This window comes from Drosophila mojavensis, unplaced genomic scaffold, assembly GCF_018153725.1.
Source record: "Drosophila mojavensis isolate 15081-1352.22 unplaced genomic scaffold, ASM1815372v1 contig_74, whole genome shotgun sequence".
Lineage (NCBI taxonomy): Eukaryota > Metazoa > Arthropoda > Insecta > Diptera > Drosophilidae > Drosophila > Drosophila mojavensis.
This window is the reverse complement of record NW_025318899.1, coordinates 6,858,719-6,880,020: the sequence shown is the minus strand read 5'-3', so window position 1 is coordinate 6,880,020 and position 21,302 is coordinate 6,858,719. Positions and strand designations below refer to the sequence as shown.

General features: G+C 45.4%; 1 protein-coding gene across 13 annotated transcripts; it reads right to left on the bottom strand.

The window, feature by feature from the left end:
* Positions 1 to 240: 240 nt before the first annotated feature.
* Positions 241 to 21,172, bottom strand: LOC6581637 (arginine-glutamic acid dipeptide repeats protein). Of its 13 annotated transcripts, none has more exons than XM_044009716.1 (15): positions 20,922 to 21,172; positions 19,434 to 19,685; positions 10,885 to 11,016; positions 9,414 to 9,647; positions 4,239 to 9,333; positions 4,051 to 4,174; positions 3,831 to 3,975; positions 3,599 to 3,759; positions 3,383 to 3,442; positions 2,981 to 3,100; positions 2,798 to 2,915; positions 2,137 to 2,236; positions 1,946 to 2,040; positions 1,841 to 1,893; positions 241 to 1,151 (listed from the first exon to the last, which is right to left on the bottom strand). In XM_044009716.1, the coding sequence occupies exons 3-15, from the start codon at positions 10,945 to 10,947 to the stop codon at positions 1,136 to 1,138; spliced, it is 6,384 nt and encodes a 2,127-aa protein (XP_043865651.1). In that variant the 5' UTR covers positions 10,948 to 11,016; positions 19,434 to 19,685; positions 20,922 to 21,172; the 3' UTR covers positions 241 to 1,135. The 13 variants fall into 13 exon arrangements, with proteins under 13 accessions (XP_043865651.1, XP_043865653.1, XP_043865660.1 ...); XM_044009718.1 differs by having other exon boundaries at positions 1,841 to 1,884; XM_044009725.1 differs by having other exon boundaries at positions 1,841 to 1,884; positions 2,981 to 3,064.
* Between the last annotated feature and the right edge of the window lie 130 nt (positions 21,173 to 21,302).

Here is a 21,302-nt window from a genome sequence, read left to right as displayed (position 1 = left end):
CTACAAACGTTCATGCAAATACATACATATGTCATATATATATATGTATACAGTGCATGAATTGCATTTGGGGGCTTTAAGAAATTTTTGAAAACTCACACATTTGAAATTTTTACTTATTAGCTAGGTATTTTTGTTGTTTTTTTTTTCTCTCTTTTTTTTATGAAACTTTATACAAAACACGATTTTGTTGCTTTTACTTATTTGTTTCTGTTTTTTGCTTGTTTTTCTCATTTTTTCTGATAATATAATACTAGAGTTAAGCCAAACAAAATAATAAATTAATGAGTAGTAAGAAAGCCAAGCTAGCCAAAACATATAAAAGGATTACTATATAAATCAAAACTAAGCAGCAATAAGCGCACTAACACTACGAAATACATATAGTTCAATTGTGGCTGGAAGTACATTAAGTTTAAATTACATATACAATTCTCAGCGTATGAGATGTCAAAGTAGTTGCAGTTGCAGTTGCAGTTCTCTAGAAAGCCCTTTGTACAATACATTCTTTACATATATATAAATACATACACATATACATATATATATCTATAGACTGTGCTTGATCGGCAACAAAGTGCACTTGGCATATCTGCCAATCTCTTGGGCTCGACTTTTACCATTCAATTCAAATCACGTCCCGAATATACATATACATATACATACTATATATATATATATATATATACTAAAATTGCAAGTTGTCGTTTGTTGTTGTATTTTGGTTTTGCTCTGTTTGTTTTTAGCTAGTTGCAAAAGTCTAATTAATTTGATTTGAAATAGAGCTTAGTGTTTAGTCATAGGGTATTATCAAAGTGCTGCTATATTCTGCAAAAATGTTTTGTTGCACATTCCGCAGTTGAAAACCTTAAAAATTTGTGTGCTAAGTTTGTTCCATTTGCCTTAATCAATTCTCGTAAGCTTAAACGATAATTAACACGCTTCCCTATCTCTCTCTATCAAATTTTTGTTTAGAATTCTTTTAACACTATACACTATAAAGACGATACTTATAAAATATTGCGACCATCATGTTTTCTTTGCTTGTTTCGTCAGTTGGTTTCATTTGATTTCTAATTTGCGATTCCCTCTTTTTTCATAAGTGGATCGTCTCAGCTGCCCAGTTGGAGAACACTTAACGTAGTTGATTTCTGTAGATCGAAGGAAACACAAATTAGAATATAGTCAAGATAGGGAATGCAGTGTATACAGATGATATATGTGGTTATGCATGGATATGATAAATTAAAACGTTTACTAACTTTTTACATAAAAACTGGACAAAACGTTGCACAACTTAAAGTTGCTAGTTATATATATATATATATATAGCTTGGAAACACGATATACATATTTGTTAATATATATATATATAAAGGGACCGTTGCTATAGCTATATAAAAATATGAATGCTGATCTTTTTCATTTGCTGATGTTGGTTATAGTTGTTGCTGCTGTTGTTGAAAAGCAAAATGTAAACGTTTGAACACAAAAATCACACAAAGCATTTTCCTCACAGCCGGCCGGGCTGTGAGTATTTTCTTTGTTCAGTTGCTTTTGGGATTCTGCCTTCTGCCTGGCTGGTCCACTTATCTGGGCCGTTGTCTGTTTTGGGATAGAAATAGAGAGGTGGGCGTGATACAGAGACAAAATATATGTATATACAAACACAAAATGTTAACGAACACAATAAATATTTAACACAAAAACAATAAGCAAAAGTCATAAAGTCACACAAATACAGATGAACATATGAGCCGAATGATTGACTGTTGATGACTGTTGTTGTTGTTGTTGTTGTAGGTAACTTAGGCCTAATGGATGTTGCAGTGGTACTCACCTAAAGTATTGATCGTGCAGCGATTGCCGTTGAAACTCGGCGGCCTGTAAATACTGTATATATGTAATTAATCAGTTAGGAATATTAAAATGGGATTGGGGAAACCTGTAGTTGATCTGCATAGGACATCCTCAGCAAAACGTCCGAGTGCGGCTCCCTAGGTATAAGCATATTTGGACGCGGATATTGCCCAACATTCGCTACGTGCAGAGAAAGCGAGGAGAGAGAGAACAGAGAAAGAGAGAAAATTGAGTTTCGTTTATGATTTGATCAACGTAACGGATATACAAACTCACGTGGCAGTTGGAAACCGGCCTCCGGTGGTTGCGGCTGTGGATGCAAAGGCAAATGTAAATGAGTATGAGAGTGTGCATGATATTCTCTCGTCAATCGTATCTGAAAATTATTGAATATCGTTGATAGTTTCAAAAGAGCCAGGTGTGCTGCCTGAGAGATAAATGGAGAGCCTGCTTGCAATATAGATGCGACATTTGGTAAGTGGGAAGAGCGGGAGTATGCGAAATGTGAAATTGTGGATAATGCGTGTTAGCACCGGCTGAATGACAAACAAATGTGGTTAGAGAGTGGAGGAGAAGAGCCATTGACGGATCTCTCTCCTCCAGGTGAGGCGCACGACAAATTCGAATACAAAGTGGGTTAGCACACGTGCTTGGACATGGACATGGACACATGATGTACCTAAATTTATATCATTATTATAATTATTATTGATTAATTCAATTCTTGGTTAATTGAGCTGACAAGTGGACAAGTGGACACAAGTGATTGATGCGATAGATGTTTTCTGAATTCATTTTGTTTAAAAAGTGTTTTGCTTTTGTTTTTTTTTTTTTGTTTTTGTTTTTTCCAAATACGATTGATTTTGTGAATATGAGTGGATTTTGAGTTTCAAGTTTGGTTTACAAGATGAGAGATGGCCATGCAATTCATACGCACCATATGCTCGCCCGGATCCATGCCGACATGATGAGGAGGCGGTATGCCCAGACGTTCGCGTTCCATTTGCGATATAGCCGGATTCGCATATAGCGGAAACTGTGAGGGATGTATGCCACTGTAAGAAAAAGAAGTGAGTGAGTTAGAATTTCTCGAGAGGATCATGCGAATAGCTAGCCTTACCGCCTATAGTATTCCATCCAATGCGGATCCAGTCGCGATTGACTTGCGGCCGCCGCTTGCGCGTTCTTAATCTCCTCCAATTCTCTGTAATTAGTCAAGGTTGGAAGCATGAGTAATTGCCTACAATTTGGAGAAGCAGAAAGGGGTTTAATATCTTGTCGAGGATTTTGGTTAAGGTCAGGCAAATGATAAATGGCAAATGGAAAATAAGCAGCAAATGGATTAGAAACTAATGCATCAATTTGGACGTGCGTTTGAATAAGCGTCAATTGTATAGGTTAGCAAATGGAAGGATCGCAATTATCAATGAGAATATGAGTATGTGTGTGTGTGTGTGGGGTGATGGATGATGGTGTGTGCTCTGAGATGAGGATTTTGGCAGGCTTGTACTAGGTACTGTACCTCTCTCTGCTATACATGGGGCTCATTGGATGATGATAAGGCACCATCTGCTCAACAGGACTGAAATCGAAATGGAAATTATTACAATACAAACGCGATAATCAACGACTACAAATAATCAGACTACATTAACAATTATAATAATAGACAATCAATCAACAACTAAAAGAAGACTCAATAATTAATGAAATACTCTGGCAGGCATTCGACGCTCACCTGAAGGCGACATGTGGACGCGCATACTCCGACAATTGACGCAGCGCTGGTGTATCCGCATATGGAGGCTTTAGCTCCGCCTTCATCTTGGCCTGCTGGGCGGCTTGTTGTGCGGCGGCTGCTTGTTGCTGTTGTTGTTGCTGTTGCTGCTGCTGTTGTTGCTATTGGGGGAATAAGAGGGAGATCGCATTATATTGATTGTCATGCCTTAAAATCAATTCCCGTTGCTCACCTGTCTTCGCTCACGCTCCTTCTCAGCCAGTTTGCGATCGCGTTCCTCGCGCTTGCGCGCCAGCTTGGAGTCCGTAACCGGCTTGAAGATCAGATCCGTGCGCGTGCACGAATTGTAATCGCCGCGATCGATGTGACGCACAAAGCTGCAAGAGTAACGTTTTCAATTAATAATTCACAGCTCTCTCTCTCTCTCTCTCTCTCTCTCTTTAGGTACTCACATTGCCGATTGCGAGCGATGGCATTCGGTATCATCCGGCTTCGCCTCGGGACTGGGTCCGCGCGGTATGTTGTGCGTGGGGCTGGGTATCTCGGGCTCTGGATCGGGCTCAATGTCAATGGGCACTAAAACAAAGAATACAATATTAAAGACAGGCTCCCCATTTCCTGTTAAGCTGCCAACACTCACATGGCTCGGTCGGATGATGGGCACTGCCCAGGCCCGCAGAATTGGCTGAGTGCGCGTGCGCACGCAACGCGTCCATGTGGGAGGTCGGCTTCATGCCGTGCGGTTGTCCATCTTGCGGCGCAAACGGCGAGGCATGCGGCGGCGGCGGATAGCCGGGTATGTGAGAGCCCGGATAGGCGCCGGGCGGCAGACCCGTGGGCGTGCCGGGACCACCTAGGCCAACGCCCACACCCACACCCACACCACCTGGTCCCTGCGGCGTCTTTGGCGTCGGTGGTTTATTCTGTGGCGGACCACCAGGTTGTTGTTGTTGCTGCTGTTGCTGTTGTTGTTGCTGCTGTTGTTGTTGCTGTTGCTGCTGCTGCTGTTGTTGCTGCTGCTGTTGTTGTTGCTGCTGCTGAGGCGTCTTGTGTTGCTGCTGTTGTTGTTGAGCCGCAGCCACAGCCGCCGCGTGCTGTTTCTCGGCGGCCACAGCTGCCGCAGCTGCTGCATTCTGTTCATCCTGGCGCGACGGCGGCGGCGGACCCGATAGCCCAGCATGATGGGCGGCCATCACGGCGGCGGGATCCAGTGGGCCGGATGGTGGCGGTGGCTTCATGTAGGCGGGGAAGCCAGGTCCGTACGGCGCATAGCCATAGGGCGAGTTAAAGGGATTGTGATGATGCGGCGAGTAGAAGACCGAGGGATGCAGTAACGGATGCGGATACGGCGACTGGCCAGGATGCACACCAATCTGCGGAATGCCGCCGCCTGGCGCAATCAGCGGCAATGGCAACGGCATTTGTGGATGCCGTATGACCGGCGGCGAGGCACCCGGTCGCAAATGCGGCGGCGGCGATGTGCCCAAGCCTCGTTGACCCGGCTGTGGTGCGTACATCTTGCTCAGCGGACTGGCCATCAGGCCCGAGGCGCTCGACACTGGCGGCGGCGTCATGTGCGGCGACTGCTGACGCAGCAGCGCATGCCGATCCCGTTCGGCAACAGCGGCCGCTGCGGCGGACAGCGCCGACGACGACGGATGATGGCTCAGCGGCGACTGCGGCACCGGATGCAGCGGACTCTGCCGACTCAGGCTGCCCACACTGGAGGCGGGCGAGGCGGCGCGATGTGCGGCTGCGGCCGCAGCGGCGGCAGCTGACGACGAGTTGTTCGGCGTGCCGCTGTTGCTGTTGCCACCAGGGCCACCAGCTGGCGGGGCACCGCTCGAGAGTTGTACGCTGGGACTGGCGCGACTGAAGGCGGACGAGGGCACCGTGTTGGGAGTGGTGGTAAGCGACATGCTCGTCGAGATGGCCACCGAGTGTGGCGTCGATGGCCCTGATGAGGAGTGCGGATGCGACAGATGGCTGGGCGGCGTGCGTCGGCTGAGCGCCGACTCGGGCAGGCCACCCAGTCCGCCGGGACCGGCCAGTAGAGCGATGGGACCGCCGCCGTGGCTCAGTCCTGCTATTGAATGCGACAGCAGATGATGGCCTGGATGCGCCAGAGCTGCGTGTGCCGGATGACCAGGTGGCAGGTGCGCCAAGTGCGGATGTATGGGCATAGGATGGCCAATGAGTCCCGATGGATGCGCCAAGCCCGGCAGCGGGGATGTGCGATGCGCATGCGGTGACTGATGTGTCATCGGCCCTGGTCCTGGCCCCTGCCCCGGCCCCTGTCCTGGACCCGGGCCCGAGTTGATGCTGCTCATCGAGCCCGTTGGCGCCGTCGAGGTGTGCGAGGCGGGCGGCTCCCGTGACGTGGGCAGCGGTTCGTGCATGCTGCGCGGCGGCTGCTGCTGCTGCGCCGGCGATGGCGTACGCACTGTGCCCGCCGGGCTCGGACCCGGCTGTTGTTGCTGCTGCTGCTGCTGTTGGTGGCTGGGGCCCAGCGGATGCGCGTGGCTGTGCGGCGGCGGTGGACCCGGTGCCTGTAGTGACATGGCCATGGGCGCATGTGGATGCATGGCCGCGCCCAGATCGGGATGCCGGTGAAGCGCTTGCAAGGATTGCAGGTGCGCATGTTGGTGCGGATGCATGTGCGGGTGCATGGGATGCGAGGGCGCCATGGTGGACATCGTGGGCGCGCCCAGCGAGGTGACGACGCCCGTCAGCGAATTGGCGATTGATATTTGTGCGTGCGGTCCACCCGGTCCCGGTGGCAGACCGTGCTGCAGCCCGGGCGGACCCTGACCAGCCATCGAGCTGATGGGCTGATGCAAGGACGTCGGCGGCTGCGGACCCGGGCCGGAGCCAGAATTCGGCGGTGGTCCATGGCTGTGCGGGGAGATGAGATTTTGTGGATGCATGCCGGGCGGCAGGCCACCGCCAGCTGGCGAAGGCATGTGCGGCGAGGGATGTGGCGACTGGAACTGCTGCGGTTGCGAGGATGGCGGCTGCGAATTGCTATTGCTATTGCTGCCCTGGCTATCCTGGCCGGGCGTCGAGCGTGCCGAGGCATCGATGGGGCTCTCCGGCGGCGGGCCATATGGCGAAGCCTTGATCAGATTCTCCCCGCCGGCTGACGATACAGGCGGCATCGGGTACTTGAGATCCTGCGGCTGTGGCGGCCCGTACTTCGCAGCCAGCGGATCACCGTACTTGAGCATAAGACCTGTCGGCTCGAACGGTCGTCCCAGCGGCGGCGTCTGGACATCGTGCTGATAGTGCGGCTTGGGCATGGCAATGCCGGGCGGAGGCGTGGCACCCGGCGGCTGCTGATCCAGCGGCGGACCACTCTGACCCGCCGGCGCGTACTTATGCGGCGGACCGGGTCCATCTAAGCTCGAACCAATGCTGTGCGGCAGATGGGCAAAGCCTGGCTTCACATCGGGTATCTTTAGTGCCTCCTGGTAGCCGGGCTTGGGCGGCGCTAGCTCCACTGGGTACTTGCCCTGCTGTTCGATCATGTACTTCATGTCGTACTTGCCCACGGCCGCCGCTGCAGCGGCAGCTGCCTGCATTTCCTGGCTGTACTTGAGCGCATCCAGCGGTGCGGGCACCGGATACTTCAGCTCCTGTGGCGCAAATTTGCCAGCACTTGGCTCGAATTTGACGGCTGCCTCGTTGTACTTCATTTCCATATCGCCAGGATATTTCTGAGGCGCTGGTGCCGACACGACCCCACTGCCGGGATCGCTGTGCAGCTGCGGCGGTGGCTGCGGAGGCGGCTGACCGGGCGGCCCATACTTGAGCTGCCCGTCTATGATGTAGCCGGCAGGCGCCTGCGGCGTTGGTCCATGTGGCATATGCTGCAGATGCAGTGGTTCCGGATTGCCGCCCTCGCTGGCACTGTGATGCAGTCCACCCAGTTGGGCATTGGGCGGCGGCCCCGCCGAGCTGACAGGCGGCAGTCCGCTGGCATTGATCTTCAGATCCTCGTTTTTGATTTCGATTTTGACCTTGAGATCTTGTGGCTCGTTGCTGTTTTGATTGCATGTGGCGTCCATGGAGTCCTCCATGGGCTCCTTCTTAATGTAAACGGTTTCCTGCATTGGCCCAGATGCAGCTGACACGGGCGGCACGCCCACCATCTGTTGCTGCTGCTGCTGTTGTTGTTGCTGCTGTTGTTGTTGTTGCTGCTGCTGTTGTTGTTGTTGTTGCTGCTGTTGCTGCTGCTGCTGTTGGGGCAACGTCTCCTGCTTGATGGTGGCCAGCTTCTTGAGCAGCTCGGGATCGCGTGCAGCCGCCTCGTTCTCACAAATCTCCATCTTCTCGATGGCCTCCTTGCGATCGCGATCGACTGACGCATTGAGCGCCTCCACCGTCGCAATTGTGGGCACCTTCATTGCGATCGGTGCTACCGGCACAACAGCTGGTGGCGCTTCCAAGGAGCTGGACTCTTTGAGCAGACCATCCACGTGGGTAGGCTTGATACTGAGCGGCTGTATACTGCTGGGTGCCTGGATGTTGGTCTCCTCATCCATGTTCTTGATGGTATCCTTGCTGTCTTCCGCGCAGGCAGTTTCCGCTTTGATCGATTTCTCGTTGACTACATCCGACTTGGAGTCCACATCACCGGACAACGTGACGGCGTTCTCCTCCTTGCAGTTGATCTCCTTGCTATCCTTGCTGGACTGCTGCTCGATGGTGCGTCCATCCGTGTCGGTTGTATTCGACTCGCCATCGTCGAGAACAGAATCGGGTCGACTATCCGAGTTCATGCTCTCAACTGGACTGTCGGGCCGCTTGCGCGGCTTCTCCTTGACGTTGTCCTCGCTGTTGTTGATCGCCTGCTCGCTGCTGTTGCTGTTGGTCTCCGCTTCGGTGCGCTTCTTCTTGTTGGGCGTATCCTGTTTGCCGCCCTTGCGCTTAGTGCCCGATCCCTCCGCCACGGTCTTGGTGGGCGTCTTCGGGCTATCGCAAGCAGCGGCGGCGGCTGCTGCTGCGGCTGCTGCTGCGGCGTCCGGTGTTTCGGAGCCGCGCTTGGGCCGCTTGCCGTTCGCCACGGCGTTGCTGTTGTTGTTCGCCGAGCCAGAGGACTGATCCTTGCCGGAGCTGTTGCCGGATGCGTTGACGGAGGCAGCACCAGCCGCGGCGGAGTTACCACCGCCACCAGCTGCAGCGGCGCTACTGCTATTGTTGTTGTTGTTGTTCTGTTGTTTGTTTCTAGTCCTCATCCTAGATGGTGATTCATCCCTTTTGTTGGTCAGACTCGAATCACTGTCACACTCGCTGACGTCGTCCTCGGTTAGAGAACTGTTCTCCTCCTTGGAGACAGCGGGCGATGAGCGATTCGCCGTCTCTGCAGCCGACGCCGCCGCCGTCGCCGTCGTCGCAGCTTGTGGTTCCGGGGTGTCCTCCTTTTTGGGAGGTGTATTGTTGGCGCGCGTAACACGATTGCGACGCAAGGCGCTCTGTCTGCGTCGCCGATGCGGTCGATTATTGTTGGCGCCGGGCGTCTTCTTCCACAAATAGTAGAACTCGACCAGCTCTGGTGTATCCTTGTGTGGCAGCAGATCCTTGTGGATCCTAAAGAAATTCTTGCCAAATTGTCGCAGACCCTTGATGAACTTTTTCGTTTCGTCCTCGGTCCACTTCTTGTCAATGCCCTTCGAAACGGGACACTTTACGAGTGCTTGTAGAGCTTTGCCTGGATCGTAGCCAGAATCGTGCAGCTATTCGAAATGGAAATGGAAATTCAATTAGTTACCAGCACTGTGGGTTACCCCAGAAGGGTTAGGTCATCATCACTCACCACGTCGAGTGCGTTAATTGTTGTGTCGTCGCGACTGGCAGCCAAACAACCGTCTTCTAAACCGCCATCACACATTCCTTGAAATGCAGCCATGGAGCGTGCCGCACGCAGAAACATTAACAAGTCGCCATCGGCCACAACGCCAGGACTCCATCTTGTTTCCTCTAATTCACGTTCATCGGTTTCCTTGTCAACGGGGAAGCTTGAGATTGGATTATAATCGGGCAGTTTTGCCTTCAGTCACAAGACAAGACAAGACAGAAGAAGTTGCCGGTATTAGTTAATTAAAAAATAACGGAACGGAACTCCAAAAAAAACATCACATCAAGCCTAGTTTTCTCTTATCATCTTTTCTCAGTTAGTTACGTCACATACACCACAGACTCAAGACAAAGTCTACAAGAAACACAATAAGCCAAAGAACGTGGCGTGGCCCAGTGGCGGAAATACTTTAGCTAAACATTATCCATGCAGGACACGAAGCTCTCGATAAGCTTCCACTCTTTCTATGATAAATTGGCCGAGTATTTCCAACTGAGCTGGTTTACATACTTTCGAAATATATACAAGTCTGTAATTTGTCTGGTGTCATACGATACGACAATATACAACTTAAGACTAATGCATGAAATGTATGAACAATGCCTTGATGTGAGGTGTATGTGTGTCTATTGGGTATTTCTCGGGATAGGAGAGTTGGTATGGGAAGAGTATCAGCGCCAGGACTTGAGGAGGTACTCTATGTGGTTAGTTCTAATATATATTTATATGACCAATTGGGTAAACGATTTATTTACAGCTGTTATTTATTGTTTATAAATAATAAATTTTTAGATAATTATCAAGCTACAAATCAAAGCAGACTAACAAGTTGCCCACAACGAAGAGTCGAGGCATGCGATTAGATAGAACTGTTGAAAACTTTTTTATTACTCTGTCTTTTCATGTATAATTTATAGGCATAATAAACCATATTTTATATAACTATCTCTGTGCATTCAAATTCTTTTCAAGCTCCTTAAAATTTCCATGGTTTGTTTGACTTTGATTCACTTTTTACAAAGAAGTGGAGAGATTTGGTTATCTTTAGAGACTCGTAAAGTTAACCTTTTGAGCTCAAGCTCCAAAAATATTTAAGTGAATCAGTCTTTTATAATAGACAGGAAAACTACAAGCATATGATAAAATTATATTATTTAACTATACAAATATAATTTGAATTATGCCAAGACTCATAGCGTGAGCAACTTTAAATTTAAAATTTCGATTAGATTTTGAAAAAGAGGGAAGAGTATAACATTCGGTTGGATTGGACTGGGTTGGGTTGGTGTTAGTTGGGATTACAATTAGAACTTGCAACACTACGATTACAATACAAAAAGGAAAAAAGTATATATTTTTTCTTTGTATTTTTAATTTTCATTTTGTTACCGTGAGCTGAATTTCTGAATTGTGAGAGTTATGTACGTACATAGACATCGTTTACCTGGTGGCCGGGACCCACTCGTATTTCTCCTTGAGTGGAGGCCGCCATCACCCTTTAAAAACACGCTTCCGGTCCAGTGTTAAGCCTTTTTATGCCCGCTATGATATGAAAATTCAACTGAAAGAAACACAAATAAAATGAAATAAATAAATAAATTTTGAATGAAAATGCATCATATGGTTAAAATGATTAACATTCTTCAATATAAATCATGCACATCGTAACTGACGACTAACAGATGCCCTGTATTTACTGTAGTTTTTAATTTTCACAGATAATGTTAGAGATAAAAAAATTATGTATTTCAATGATAATAATGTTTGGTATTTGACATAGATAACTCGTATAATTCTCGAAATATTAATAAAAAACGGTTCATCAATAAAAAATGTCATCCATTTGAACATTTTAATTTATGAACATATTTTTGTATATATACATTTCCCTCTGCCCGCTCCAATCAGTCATTATACCCCACTTAAAGCATTTGGCATGGTTTCAAAGGTTTTAGAAATGCTGATATGAGCATTGCATAAATAAATAGGCCATAAAAAATAATGCCATGTAATGTGTGTGCCCGTAGAATAGGCGAGGCTAAGCGTAGCGAATCTGGAGGCCAGACAAGTTTAGGGAGTTTTATGCGACCCGAGCACTTAATCGTTTGCATATGGTAAATGCGCCTGCTGCCAGCCAGTACAGCCAGCTGCACGGACAAGAGAGCTGAGCTGAGCTGAGCTGACGGAACAGGTACACCATCTATATATTCATATCGTGTGTATCCCTCTCTCTCTTTCCCTCTTTCTTTCTCTCTGTGTGTGTCTGTCTGTCTGTGCCTGGTTATTTTTTCTTTTGGCCGCCTCTCAAGTGTGCGTGCAGCTGTAAACAGATTTTCCGCTCAAGTAACTTGGCGAATAACTGTAACGAGGCTGGCCTCCGGGCCGGGCGATCTGTCAGGGGAATTATCATTAAATTTGCTTACGAATCAATATCAGAGCCAATGCACAGGCACACACACACACACACCCATACGCATGCCAGCGGTTGCGGTTGTGTGGCAACGGCACACAAATTATGGCAATTAAAATCAATTAATTAAATGCAGCAGCAGGCAAATAAAAAGAGCATTGCGCCTCGCCTCGGCTCGGCGCGGCTCGCCCCGACGCAACGCAAAGTATATATAAAAAGGAAAAAAATTAAATAAAACAGAAAATATTGTCGACAGATTTACACTCAATAAGCCACGACACGCCGCCTAAATGACTGACGACGCGGCAGCGTAGGGTGCCATGGCGGACAGCCGAAACGGACAAGCTGCTGGGCCTGCACAGTGGGGCAAAACATAATACAAATTAAAGGGGAGATATGAAATACAAAGGAGAAATTGGAGCCAACGAAAAAGGGAGGGAGAGAGAGACAGAGGTACGGAAAGTGAGCTCATTAAGACTTATCGATTATAATTCTTGTCGATTACTTATTCAATCATCTTGACTTGTAAGCGATAACTTATCGAAATGCATTAATTCAATAAGCTACGCATTGAGGTGCTTTTTGCAGATATGAATTATAAAGAGAGTGAGAGCGAGATGGAGAGGGAGCGAAATTCAGTTTTACAGTAAATAACAAATGTCTATCGATAACGATAAGCTATCGATGGCTTCTTTACATCTTAACTTGTGAGCCATAAATTATCAAAATGCATTCAATGAGCCGCATTACGCTGCTTAATCTGAGCACATTTATATTAATATGAAACCCCGTAAACTTTTCAGCTACTTTATGCCACTGTGCAGCGCTCCACTGCGTTTGGGGCCAACACTTATCAGCGACATCAGCAGCAACGGCAACGGCAACGGCAGCAGCAGCAGCCAGGTTAGCTGGCCTGGTTGGCTAACTGGCTGGCTGGCTGGCTGCTTGGTTAGCAACTTTTTTTTATGGCAGGAAAGTCGTGAGTGGAAAAATTTCACATAAAAAAAGTAGAAGGTGAGTAGCTCCTGGCCTCGTCTACGTGGTCTCGCTCTTCCTCTATCTCTCTCTCTCTCTCTCTCTCGCCTGCTCTGTTCTCTGCTTCACTCTGGCGTTCTGGGCACGCGAATAGCCCAAGTGGCTGCTCTGGCGCTTTGGGCAAAATTGTGTAATAACTGCGAGCAATGTGCTAAGCTGTGTGTACTCAAAGCCTCCCCCTTTGCCCTCTATCTCCCTTTCTTCATCACGCTCTTCCTGCCTGCTGCTGCCGCTGCTGCTATTTCTGCGGTGGCTGTTATAAAACAAATGTACTACAAAAAGCGCCGTTGTAACGCACAAAAGCCATAAAATCTAAAAAGGCAAAATGAAAGGCTCGAACATTTTTGCCACCACCGAAAAATGTGCTGCATAGAGAGAGCAAGACAGAGAGAGAGAGAGAAAGAGTGTGTGTGAGTGAGTCCTCCCCTGGCCCAGCATAGAGTGTGTGTGTGTATGTATGTATGTATTAATAGCCGTATCATAATGCCCAGCGCTGAGGTTGCGGCACACAGGCAACAACAACAACAATAACAGTTCACAGTAAAAGACCACAAATTATGGCAGCAGCAACCGTTGATGGGGCGTTGCTTGTTGTTGCAGCAGTTGCTGTTGCAGCAGTTCTTGTTGCTGTTGCTATTGTTGTTGTTGTTGTTGTTGCTCTGTACATCGTCGTGGATACGTGACTGACTGTTGGCCAGCTTTGCGAGTGCTTTTGCCGTATTGTGAGTCAGCAGCAGCCCCAAATGCGGTTGGCTGGAGTCGTCTATGGTCAGCCAGTTGGTCGGTCGGTCGGTTGGTCGGTCGGTTGGCTGTTTGGTTGGGTCGCAGCTGAACGAACAGGCCACGAAAATTTAAGGTCAATAACGCTGTCAATTTCAAACGGCGCGTTGCCTCCATTAATGTCAACACGCGCTTTATCAACTTACAAAATATAGCCACACACACACACACACACTTAGTGAGTGTTAGAGAGAATGAGAGGGGGCGGCTGTAAGGGGGTGCCGCAAATTGTTTTCTAAACAGCCCATAAACATAAAACGAAACAAAACGAGAAATGTAAATGAAAAATAAAACTTAGCAAGCAGAGCGCACAGAGAGGCGCACAACAGCCAAGAGGAAATCCAATAAACAATTTGTATCATGAGTAGCGGAAAATTGTGTGTACGCACGCAGCTAAACGACGTCGCTGAGTATGTGTGTGTGCGTGTGTGTGTGTGTTTCTGTGTGAGTGTGCGTAATTTTGAAATGGAAAAGCTGTCGGCTGTCGACGTTCGACTGGCCCGACGGTCGGCCTCTGTGTGGTTGGTCTGTCTGTCTGTCTGCCTGCTCGTCTCTCTGTATGTTTGCGCTTGTATTTAGCTTGTTTTTCTCTCTGCAATCATCGCTTGCCAATAAGCTGACTAATTGACTGACAAATAGGCTACAACAACAACAACAACAGCTACACCAATAACAACGAACGTCAGCAGCAGCTACGGGCCGACAACTTAAAATGCCTTCGCTGCTGCTGCTGCATGCGCCGCACAACTGTACATTAGGGTGGTTATTAACTTGATGTTAATAATCTGCCGGCCTGTAGTCGAGCCGCAGACATCGTTAGGGCCGTGCAGGTAATATTGGACTAAAACGACTATTGAATACGCTACCTGAGCATGGAACACTCAAAGATTACTAAGAGCAACAGGAATTATATTCCAAATTTTTATAAACAAAAAAAAGTTCTACTAGTACTAAAGAATAATATTCATTTATAATTCGTATATAAACAAATTACTTTAAAAATGTGCTTAAAAATCAAAAATTTACTTTTAAATTTAAATTTTACTCCCAGTAAATGATATTCTAAATACATTTCCTTTATAATTTCTGTAAAATACTATAAATATTTAATAGTAATTTAAACATCTTCATTTAGTTAAAGGGCCTTCAGATAGACTAATGTGTAACTATCATAAATTACCAAAAACTATGCACAGATATTTTGGTTTTTGGGTATGCGCCCCAGCAAATTAGCTTCGTCATGAACTCGACTAAATTCTCAAGAGTTTGTGGATGAGTGTGGCTCAATAGCTTGGAATGCCTGAAATCTGTTCAGTTGAGTTGAGTTGAGTGCCATGTGTCAAGTGCGGAAACCCCATTAAATGTGCTTGTAGGCAACAAGAGAAGGTGCCACACAGACACACACACACACACACACATACTATAGAAATACCTATGCTTGCGCGTATGTCTACATTGGTTTGTTGTGAAAGCCAAATTTTCACAACAAATCAAAACAGACGCCCGAGAAGTCACAAAAAAACCTCTAAAACTAGAAACAAGAAGCCAAACGGAGGTAGTCGAACAGCGTTCAAAGCACTCAACTCGTTGCCCAGAGAGAAGAAATAAAAAACAAAGTAAATAAATAACCAACAAATTTCTCTTCTTTTCTTTTGGTTTTTGTTTTTGGGGCCCACATGGAAATAGTCTGGCGTGTGTATGTAGATGATGTTCGAATGCAGGCAGCTTACAGTTGTTATACCCATTACTCAACATCAACAAGAACATTATGCCACATTCTCTTCATTCATGGTCGCAGCCCCTCTCCCTGTCGAGCTCCTTCTCTACTCTTCCACCCAGCATAGCTCCGTAAGAACTCCCATACGTTGCTCCACTTCATTCAACCGAACGATTGAGCATCTATTCAGGCACTGATGCGGCGCTCAAAAAAGCCAAACCGAAACCAAATAAACGACCCGCAACGACTGCGACGAGTTCACATCTCACTCTCCCGCCCGACTCTCTCCGCACCCACACTCACTCACTCGCTCACTCTAACCTGTGCATCATTTGGGACCGTTCGTGTGCAGCCGAACTTCACTTCGTTGTCGTCAGCGTCATCGTCATCGTCATAGTCGTCGTCGTCGTCGTCATTGTTGTTGTTTTTGTTGTTGTCGTTTATACGATTTGTTGGATTTGCTGCTCATGAAGTTGTTAAACAGATTGTCGGTGTAGATACCTTCATCATTCTCTTCATGTCTGACGACCCGCGTCTGCCTCTCTTCCTCTCCCGCTCTATATTTCTCTCACAGCTGCCCATCCATCGCAGTCGGGCAAGTCATACAGCCAATTCACTGCTGTCTCACTCGCTCCCCTTCAAACTCTGTCTGCATGTGTGTGCCTGTGTGTGTGTATGTGATGGTCTGTGCCGGTGTGCGTGTGCTTGTGCGATTAGTTTTATGTAATTTTATCGAGTATTTTAAGGATTTTGCGGCTTATCCGCGCTTCATTTGGAAATTGTTTCGTGTTACTTATGTCGCCCCGTTTTGCTTTAAACGGAAGGGCACATGCACAAAAGAAGAAGGGTAAGACATACATAAATAAGAATAAGGGCATGTAAAAGGAGACCGCTTGCCCTTTCATAGCTCTGGGCTCTGCTCGTTGTTGTTGTTACTGTTAGGCCCGTTTCAAGTGTTTATGGCGCTGTCGTCATTGTTTGTTGTTCTTGTTGTTGTTGTAGAGCAACGAGTGTCAGAGAATGTGTGCCTGGCATAATGTAAATGAACGTTTTGCATGTGAAGTTAACACTCTCGCTCTCGCTCTGCCCCTCTCTCTCCATCACTCTCTCTCTCTCTCTCTCTCACTCTTTCTCTACATATCTAACGCTCTCGCGTCACTCTAGCTGCCTTTTGTGTATAATCGAATTACAGACAATGAGAAAGATTTATGGGAATTCATTGTTGATATTGTTAATTTTTTTTGAAACACGTTTATGCATTATATTCCCATTGGTTCATTGATTTTACACCGATTAACCTGCGCTTAATTATTTGACTTTATATTGTATATGCTTATGCATATATTTATATATAGATTTAATAGGTGCTTTGTGTGTTAATTATCTTATCGCTAATGGAGTAGAACGCAGTTGGAATGTTGTTCTCACACACAAGAGACAAATTGGTGGGATATAGAGACGTAGAGACAATGAGAGGGAGAGAGAAGGGGGAATATATCATATATTTTCAATAAGCTTTTTAAGCTATAAATGAACAAGGGATTTGTGAATTATTATTAATGTGTTTTTTGTTTCTGATTTAACATTTTAAATGTGTCTGATAAAACATTGTGTATATTATTATATGTATGCACATATATATTTATTTACGTCATAAAGCAGTCACATTTATCTACATAGTAAATTTATTTAATGAGCATTTTGTGCTGCCTTTGTATATTATGAGTTTTTATTATAGAATTTTAAAATTATTTTTAAAAGTCATTAAATACGAACTACGAGTAATTATCGTACCCATACTATAATATAATTATTGTACTTCTTTTATATGTATATGTTTAGTTATATATATTATAATATTCCTTTAAACTGCTTAGCAGCTATATTTAAGATATCTATATATTATATATCTTAGATATTATATAATATTATATTATATATATAATATATTTAACATCCATTTATTGCTTTTCATTTATATCCATTATGATATTCCTTTCAACTATTTCATTTGTTGCTTCGGAATTTGTTAAACATTTCTAAAATGATCTAATTTGTCATGGCTCTATATATATTTTTTATACACATGCACACATATGTACGTATTCGTACATTGCGATACATCTGTGTGGGTGTTTCGACGGCACATTTTATAATCAGTGGCAATAAATCGACACTCGAGTCCAAGTGTCTTGCTTTTTCAATCAGATAAGCGGTAATTATAAATTAAAAGCACCAGCAAACAGATTAATAAAACGTAAACTTTAACAACGCATTATAAATAAGTCAAAAAGACTAATAATAAAATATGAAATGAAATCGACATCAAAGGCCGCCTACAACCCTTTCCCCACCAACAGCTTGATTATCATCCATCTAGCAAAAAAAAAAAAAAAACACCGAGAGCGACATCAGTGGGCGTGGGCGTGGGCACTTTCATTTTGTTGCCTTTCTCGCGGTTGTTGTTGTTGTTGGGTCATGAGTTTCCGCCCGTGGCATTAGCGCGTTTTGAGTTCGCTTTTGTTTTTATTAAATGCATTATTAGCACGTTATTTATTAATTAAACACTTCACGTTTTTATTCCCTCCTAATCGGGCTGCCTACTCCCGACACCCCTCCACCTCCCTACCACCCACCTCTACCCAGCCACCCAACGAAGAGCTGCCCACTCGCTCGTTAGCTAAAAGAGATAAGCTCAAGCATTGGCGTTCATGGAAATTAGCCAATGAACAGAGTTGCTCGATAAGCAAGAAGAGAAATTTCATTGGAATTTTAATCAAAGAACTTGGATATGTTTCCCACGAATTCAAAATTATAATTATTCCTATATATGAAAAAGGCCTACGGTCTATACTTTTGATATTGATAGACTGGTAACATATCTGAAATGATGATGATGAATCCCTTTTATTGGTCCGCTCTCCCAACTGTAGTTGAGTGTGTTATTGAATGCTCGTTAAATAAATAGATTTGTTTGCATTTTAATTATGGTTAACACCAAGTTATCGACCACTCGGCAATTAATCAGCGAACGGCGCGCAAAACTAATTGACAGCTTGTAGATGTTACGCTCTGACAGCTCGACGACGACGACGACGACGTCGACAACGATTCAAGCAACGGAACATGCAGCAACAACAAGAGCAACAAGCTCTCTAGCTGAAATCACAGTTGCGTGAACTTGAACTACTGACTCAGTGAACAGCTTTGCGTTGTGCTGGCAATTATAATTAACTATAAGTTCAAATGAACTAAATGCGAATATGATTAAGATATCAAAGTAGAATACAGTGTAAGCTGCTCATAACTGACAGAGAATATTATATAACATTCAAAATAACTAAATACGAATATGTTTATAGAAAATAAATATATAAGCTATAGCAGACAAGCATATTTCAGTTTTCGGGATATTAAAACATGAGCGCTCAAACTTACAGAGAAGAAATATTTAATATTATGTTTCCACTTAACTTTACATTTTATCCAAAATTATTTAAAAATATTATCTTTCACAGACCTCAACTCATGTTGATACCCTAATAGTGCATCTAATGAAAGCAACAATACGAGGTATCACTTTACAAATACCATTTTCTAGTTTATAATACACTTCTATTCAATATGAACGCCTTTCTGTATCTGTGTGCGTGTGTGTATTTTCGTGTGTGTGTTTCTGTGTGTGCTGGGGCACTTGAAGCACTTTGCCTAATTAGTTTATGATGCATTGAGTGAGCCTGGCAATTTGCTTGTCTATCACAGCAGGCCATAGCGCCTCCCCTAATACCCTACACACATACACACATGCACACACACACACACACACTTATACACTCTCGTACGTAGTTCAATAGTTTTAGCCATGAAGCGAAAAAGAGAGTTGGGATTTAGCGAGACCCCCGAGGGGCAGTAATAGAGGAAGATGACACATGAGCCGGCGGCAAATTCGATATTATTATGCGTGTGTATGTGAGTGTGTGTTAAGCAAACAAATAATAATAATTAAATATATGCCTAGTTCAACAGCTGTTCTCACCATGAATCCAGTATAGATGTGTGTGTGCGTGTGTTCCAGCAAGCAGCTCGAACTCGAATTCGAAACCGGGTGGCTGCGGCTCCCACTTGGCCCGCTAACAATAACGTTGACGTGCGTGCGAGCGAGTGAGATAGAAGTAGGCAGAGATATCTAGTGATGATGATGCTGTTGCTCCTCCTGTTGTACCGTTACTTTGGCAGGGCGCACAGGCAGCCGGAAATGTAGATTTTGGTTAATTTGCACTTGGCACAGCTGGAAACGAAGAAATGACGTAGGTGAGAGACGAGCTGATGATTATGATTAAGCAGATGAAGAAGAAGAAACTGGACTAAAGTTGCACAGTGCAGAGAGAAGAAAAAGAGCAGAGAATGCAAAATTTATAAAACAAGAAAATTGCAGTTGAGTTTAACCAACTGCGTAATGCCCTGTCAAAATCTGTGACCAACTGATATTGGAATTTATATTTATTTGGTTTTATGTTTATAGTCTAGTTATCAGATTGAAATTCTGTTTTGGCATATATAGCACAACACTAATATGCCCATTTAACACTTTTTGTAGTGTATTATAAAAAGGCGCGAGTCACACAACAACAACATCGACGGCAACAATATATTTTTTAGCCAACGTCAGCGAAAAAGCAACAAAGCAACGCTTAAGCAGCAGCGAGCGGGCAGCGGGTGGGCGTGCAGCTTGTCATATGAAGGGTGGTCACAGCAGAGGCAGCAGCAGCAACAGCAGCTGCGTCGGTGGTGGGTGACGCCGCCGTCACCGTTGCCGTTGCTGCTGCTGCGCTTTGTGATTCCTTTTCAGCACAAAATTTGTTGAGCCTTTGAGTCGTCGTCGTCGTCTTCTGCTTCTTTGTATTGTTCTACCCCAAAAAAGTCCATAATAGAAACGTCCCCTGCTCCACAAACCAAAGTCGTAGTCGTCGTCGTCACCGTCGTCATCATCATCATCGTCGTCTGCCTCTGCCCGCTTTGGCTTTTTCACTTTACTTTGTGTGCAAACACAGTTGCAGCGCCGACGCCAACTAAAAAGACGTCGACTGCGACAGCGACGCGTTTCATACGTTTTTCACTAATAAATTTTAATGATTTCTACGCTGCGCATTACGACGACGACTAAGACGTCGACGTCGACGGCGGCTGTGACTGCGATTCGGGCGACGCTTCAAATGAAATTAGTGACACACTTAAATAATAATTAATTTTTGCACACTTGTTGTAGTTGTTGCTAACATTTAGAGACTCGAAAAGTTTCTGTTTCTGTCTTAGCTGTTGTTGTTGTTGTATGTGCGCGTTTCAACTTGTTAGTGGGGCCTAACAATACGTTTTTTAATGCTCTTCTGTTTTGTCTTCTTCTTTTTTGCATACACTTTGCGCACACACACACACGCAAACGCTCGCCATACACATGCAGAAGCAGTTACACGCGCATACAAACACACACACACACACACTGACTAACACACACACACTCACGCACTTCGCTTGCTTTGCGTTTTTTTTTTTATTGCTGCGGAGATTTTTGGGCACAATTTTCGCTGACTTTGAAACGCAATTTGTGTATACTTTCACACGCGTATTGCAGCGACAGTGGCACGTGAAAGTTTTGCACTATAATTTGACTAAATAATATTAGCACAAATGCGTGTTTTTTTTAGTTCTTAATGGTACAACAAAATTTCTCCGCGTATAGCAGAAGCCACCATTTTGCGACTCTCGATGAACAACAAGCAATGCAACACTGTACAGGGTTGCAAGTCTGGCAGCACTGTCCATTCGATAACCAGTCAAAAAATACCAACGAACGAGGTACACATTATATCGATATATTTGATATTGAGGACCATTTTTGTGCACTCGC